The sequence below is a fragment of the Anastrepha ludens genome, chromosome 2 (assembly GCF_028408465.1).
Source record: "Anastrepha ludens isolate Willacy chromosome 2, idAnaLude1.1, whole genome shotgun sequence".
Taxonomy (NCBI): domain Eukaryota; kingdom Metazoa; phylum Arthropoda; class Insecta; order Diptera; family Tephritidae; genus Anastrepha; species Anastrepha ludens.
The window spans coordinates 161633982-161638112 of NC_071498.1; the positions used below are offsets into that span (position 1 = coordinate 161633982).

The window sequence follows — 4131 nt, forward strand, 5'->3', positions numbered from 1 at the left end:
GTAGTGATTACCAACAAAGTTACGGAGGTGGTCCACAAAGGGGTAACAACTTTGGAAATAACCGCTCAGCTCCCTATAATCAATATAACAAAGGCGAAATGCTTTGTCTGCCCACGGCTTCAAAGTAACCGCCAGAATACTTTCCCGATAAAAACCATTACCCGTGCATAAGCTGCGCGAGCGGTCTAAAGTTGGTTACACTTCGAGTGCCGGACCCTGTACATTCGGTTGTCAGCCCAAAATGAAATCACGAAAAGCCGTTCAGTTCGTATGCTTCTAGTTTCAACTCAATGTCGGCTGTTCAACGCAGTTTGTCCCTTTCTTTTTCTTTTCTATTTAGTCGTGACATTCCATTTTACAAAACGTTGTTGTTGGTCTAGTGCCATCACCTCTAATGAATGCGCCTTGTTTCATACTTCAAAGTTTCCGAACAAACATTTCATAAATTATTTTAATAAGCAAATTTTCAAAAAATATAAAAAAAACAAATCTAAATTGATTTTTAGTTAAATTTAAACTCTAAAACAAATTATTTTTCGCACAAAAATCCATACAATTTCCTTGTATTTTCGCAGCCTGCGAACTAGAAGGGGTCCTAGTTTCAACACGCAACCATCAAAGCACGCAAAAAAACACCTAAAAATAACAACAAAGATGTCATGCAAACAACGCGTTGTCATAGAGATCGATGAGGATATACGCGCAGGCGATACCGAGCAGTTCCGCAATATGCTGGACGTGCCCAGCGTTATGCCGGCAGTGAGTGCCAAATCGCTTAAGATGCCCATTTACGCCAAACTGCATTCGCCTACACAGACGTTGCGCTTCGATTGCGTCGGTACGGCGCGTAACTCCTTTGTACGTGCGGAATTCGCAATGCTTATGGATGAGTTGTTTCTGAAGAAATCTAAATGCTGTCTGTTGCAATTTTTTCCGCTACGCGACTGTCAACTTTCCTTCTTATGCAATTTGCTCGTGTCCGAGGTGGACAAGCGTATGATGATCATGCAAGCCAAATTATTTGCGATTAAGGTGAACTTTTTCGTTATTGATACTACGTTTTTTTTTGAATACTCTTTTGCTGCGCACAGATGGAATACTATGACCTACGCAAATATGATGTCATCAATTTGCTGGGCGACGGCTCTCAACGCTCCACGATCAAGAACAAACGCAAGTCCTATCCGCACATAATATTTCATTCCACTACAGAACTTTTGCGTTGGCTGCAAACCAAATACATACAGCTCTTCGCCAGAGGCCAAGGCACTGAGAATATAGACTGCGAGTTTACTTTCTGCGATATCAAGAACAATGTGTATACAGTCAGACTTTCAATAATGAATAACTTCCTGTGTCATATGGATGGCGATATGAAGACCTGTCTGCGCAATTGCTTTGAGAATATCCACAGCACTGAGCGGAGACGAAAACATGTGATGCTCACAGATTGTCTCAGAGAGATATTTAAACCGACGGAGAATTGGTATACCTGGTTCATATTCCATGTGCCCATAGCAAGGGGTCGCGGTGTGGTCATTGATGATCAATTGAATTTGGCTACTGCTGCTTACGCCGGCATCAATGCGAAGTTACCCGCCTATGCAAGTTTATTTTATTGCAAGCGCATTTGAATAGTTTTCTGAAAATCGCATATTTGCAGGAAAACACGCAGGACGATTTCGATTTGGGCAGTTTGCTGTCGTTTTGGAATGCACCGAGTGAAAGTGATGTAGCCATCAGCTCCGAGGCGAGTAACAAGCGGCGTGAGTCGGCGGCCTCAATTGTGATGACCCAGAATGCTTCACTCCTTCTAGCAGCTACTTCATCGCGCACGCTATCCAACAGATGGCCGACGACGACGAAGACGAAACAGATGAATGACTTGAATTTCTGGTACAGTAAAATGGATCAACTTGTGCCGGAAGTGCTCAAACAAATCGACGCCTATTACGAGTGCAAATATCGCGATAATATTCAGAAAATATGCAATGAACTAAAAAATATGTTGCAATTTGGCTCAGTGCGCTTGTCCAATACGAGTTGCGGCTTGTCAGCGAAAGTCAAACGGGATGCGTCGCTAGACAGACTCAAGCGTTGCTATGAAATGGCTTTGGTGGAATTCATGCGTTTGGCTAAAGATATCGAAAATTCGGTGGACTATTCGGCGTTACGTGTTTACGTGGAGGCCAAGAAGAACGAAATCAAAGAATTTGCTACGAATTGCAAACTGCGCCACCTCGAGATGTGCCAAAACTGTTTAATCGATACTATCAAAAACGAACGGAGTTATTTGGCTACAAAGGGCAAGAGTGTCGACGTTATAAAAAATCCGTCTTTTAAGAAAACTATTTCGGGCAGCGCATAGTTGTGGTGGAAGTAGATTCTTATATTCAAAATTTAGTTAAAACTAGACACTGAAAAGTAATTTGTAATTTAACTCCTTGCCGTGCCATTTAGCTCGAGGAAACTCGGGCCCAAGTGTTACGCGTCAACGCGTTGTAAACAGACTAATGCGCGAGATGATGTAACAGCAATTATGAGTCTCGTGACTAGCTCTGGTGGCGTACTAACATTCAATCACAGACCCAGGCTCGTGATGTTTATGTTTGGTCCGACGAGCCTGGCTCGTCATATTCATGTGTGGGCCAAAATTTTTCATCACGAGTTAGACTCGTTAAAGCACGGCAAGGGGTTAAGAAAGACTCCCTTCTGCCATGTTACTGCGTGCAGGGGCGGAGTTTCGGTAAATTACAAATTGCATTTCTGCAACTCACTGGTAAACTTTTTAAAATGTATTGCCGGTTGATTTGAATCGGGTTCGAATTTTATAAAGATAGAAAAAAACTAATAAAAATTGGGATAAATTTGAAACATCGGCCAATATCGTCAACTAAGCTGATTAGTTTGACTTGAGAAGTTTAGTTGTTCTCGTTATAACACATGGACTAATTCTCAGGAAAGCGCAGACAAGATGGAGCTCCATTTCTTCATGTGCTATTTCGAAAACCCTTTGGCCCCAGTACAATATACGAAGGACTCAGACAGTCCGTTGGCCTCCTCGCCAATTTCCAAAGTCGTCGGACGATCGGCACATTCGCGGAAAAACTAGGGTTACCATTTAACCCCCATTGCAGAAGCTGTGGGGACCTTTCAGAAAAGGAGACTGTTGGGCACTCTCTCTGTAAATGTCGAGGTTTGGCAGCTAGATGTTTAAGGTCACTGAGTGCTCCTTTCTTCGACGGCCTGGGATAGCGGGACAACCTAAATCCCATCAATTTTCTGTACTATAACAGCAGTTCTGACTGGCTGTAGATATCTGTCTGTCGGAGTTCCCATAATGGTATCAAAACGGCGCTTTAGTGCTACTTGAGGAGTGTCAGACTGGCACTTCAACCATTCCACGTACCTACCTAACTCATGGGCTGAAAAGTCCTGGGTTTAACCCAAAGATGGCACTAGTTTTATTGCATTCACCTCTTTTTCAGTTAGTACTAACATTAAAAAGATAGCTGTTAAAATTTCGTGATTTTCTATTCATTAGTTCGTGAGTTATTGTGCCAAGAGTGGGTCTACTTTTGTTATTCTCAAAACTATGGATCAAAAAGAATTTCGTGCTTTAATTGTACACTGCTTCTTGATGGATAAAACTACCGCTCGAGCGAAGCAGTGGCTTCAAAAGTGTTATGGGGACTCCGCTCCATCAGAAGCAACAATAAAACAATGGTTGACTGACTTCAAACGTGGGCGTAGAGACACCGATGATGCACAACGCAGTGGACGTCCAAATGAGCGGTAATACCAGGAAAAAATCCAACAAATCCGCAACATCGTTTTGATAGGTCGAAAAGTAAAGTTGCGTGAGTTAGCTGACATCGTAAAGATATCAAAAGAACGTCTTGGCTTTATATTGCATGAGCATTTCACTATGAGAAAACTCTGTTCAAAGTTGGTGCCGCGCTTGCTCACTTTCAAAATATTGCACCGTGTCCCAAATGAATCAAAACAATGACAAAACTACATTAATTGAACTTTTCTCAAATCCACCGCATTCGCCGCAAAGCTCCAAAAAATCTATCGCAGAATCTTTCTCTCAAAAATTTCAAGGAACGCCTCATCGGATATTGTGAT

General features: G+C 42.3%; 1 protein-coding gene across 1 annotated transcript; it reads left to right on the top strand.

Annotated features, from left to right (window-relative positions):
• The first annotated feature begins 424 nt into the window (after positions 1 to 424).
• LOC128855714 (uncharacterized) lies at positions 425 to 2884 on the top strand. Its single transcript, XM_054090855.1, has 3 exons — positions 425 to 1032; positions 1092 to 1604; positions 1664 to 2884. Exons 1-3 carry the CDS (start codon positions 655 to 657, stop codon positions 2366 to 2368), a joined length of 1596 nt encoding a protein of 531 aa, XP_053946830.1. The 5' UTR covers positions 425 to 654; the 3' UTR covers positions 2369 to 2884.
• The last annotated feature ends 1247 nt before the right edge of the window (positions 2885 to 4131 follow it).

What these genes read in the sequence shown, in the direction of transcription:
- LOC128855714 (XM_054090855.1), top strand. Translation starts at nt 655, where the DNA reads ATGTCATGCAAACAACGCGTTGTCATAGAGATCGATGAGGATATACGC. An exon ending in CCAAATTATTTGCGATTAAG is followed by an intron (nt 1,033 to 1,091) that starts GTGAACTTTTTC and finishes TGCTGCGCACAG; the next exon opens with ATGGAATACTATGACCTACG. An exon ending in ATGCGAAGTTACCCGCCTAT is followed by an intron (nt 1,605 to 1,663) that starts GCAAGTTTATTT and finishes GCATATTTGCAG; the next exon opens with GAAAACACGCAGGACGATTT.